This window comes from Chlorella variabilis (assembly GCF_000147415.1).
Source record: "Chlorella variabilis unplaced genomic scaffold CHLNCscaffold_10, whole genome shotgun sequence".
Classification (NCBI taxonomy): Eukaryota; Viridiplantae; Chlorophyta; class Trebouxiophyceae; order Chlorellales; family Chlorellaceae; genus Chlorella; species Chlorella variabilis.
In genome coordinates this window covers 848,458-849,724 of record NW_005435078.1, presented here as the reverse complement: position 1 = coordinate 849,724, position 1,267 = coordinate 848,458, and the positions used below count along the sequence as shown (strand labels likewise).

Sequence of the window (1,267 nt, the reverse complement as noted above, 5' to 3'; positions counted from 1 at the left end):
GCGGCGGCGGTGCGGCAGCATGTGGCGCGGGCGCACGGGGTGGGGTGGTGCCGAGGGCGGAGGGACGCGAGCGGGCACCGGCGGCCTGCGCGGCGGCCTGCTGGCTGGTGCCGGGGGCTGCAGGCGGCGCGGTCCTTCCACCCCCTCACGCAGCCAGCCACAGCGCCCGGCCCAGCGTGTGGTGCGTGCCTGCCCGGCTCCTACGCCACCCCCTTCTGGTGCGTTCCTGCCCGGCTCCCAGCCCACACCCACCTGCATGATGCGGTCGATCTTCTGGCCCTCCCCCGGCGGCCGGAAGCTGTCCATGAACATGCGCAGGGCCAGGTCAAAGTCCATGCCTGCGCACACACACACACACACACACACCGTCGACCCCCGCCAGCCCGCAGGTACCACGGGCAGGCTGCCGAGCGCGGCGGCGGTCCACTCCAGTGCACGGCACCCTGCTGGGACGGGGAGCCGGGCGGGCGCCGCGAGCCATGGAGCGACTCCCACCGGCGCGCCACCTCACCCACAAAGTCAAACGTCTCCATGAACGCCTGCCGCACTTCCTCGTAGAAAGCATCCCGCTCCCCCAGTATCTCCCCGATGCTCGCCTTGCCCAGGCCCGGGCAGCAGCGCAGGAAGCGGGCCACGGTGGGCGGGTCCAGCTGCGGGGGCAGCAGCCGCAGCGACTGCAGGTACTGGAAGCCCTTCTTCTGGTCGCGGTTGAAGTGCTCGGCGGCCGCCGCAAGGCGCCCCTTGAGGTACTTCTCCACGCGGGCGGCCTCAGCGGGGCCGCCGCCGCCGCCGCCGCCGAGCATGGCATCCAGGGGCGGGTAGGCGCCGCAGGCCAGCGGGCTCCAGATGTCCAGGAAGGCGGGAGGGTCGGAGAGCGGCGCGGTACCGCCGGAATCTGCAGGGTTGAGGGGCAGCGGAAGGAGCTCGGGAGGGAGCGGAGGGAAGGGTCGAGTTGGGAGGGAGCGGGAACAGCTGGGAGGGAGGGGAAGGAATCCAGGAGGGAAAAAGCAGAAGAAACGGCATGTGCGGAGCAAAGCAGGCTGCAAAGCAGGGTGGGGCGAGGGTGCGGGGAGGGAGGTGCGAGGAGGCGTACGGGGCGCCAGGCGCCGCCTGCAGCTTGGTAGCCCGCGCCTGCGCTTGCTGGCCAGCCTCTGCGCCTACCACCCCCCCCCACCCCCCACCCTCCCGGGCCCCTCCCTCGGCTCGCCCCCTCACCTAGGTCGCTCACACCGCTGCAGCTGCTGGCCAGCGCGTCCAGGATGGCGAG

General features: G+C 72.6%; 1 protein-coding gene across 1 annotated transcript in view; it reads right to left on the bottom strand.

Moving 5' to 3' along the window:
* CHLNCDRAFT_133932 (hypothetical protein) overlaps nucleotides 1–1,267 on the bottom strand; it is a gene marked incomplete at both ends in the record, with an annotated part of 7,629 nt that overhangs the window by 3,168 nt on the left and 3,194 nt on the right. The window contains 2 exons of the mRNA XM_005847557.1: nucleotides 249–338; nucleotides 512–923. Coding sequence (XP_005847619.1) covers nucleotides 249–338; nucleotides 512–923 — 502 coding nt within the window. The remainder of the gene's footprint in view (nucleotides 1–248; nucleotides 339–511; nucleotides 924–1,267) is intronic.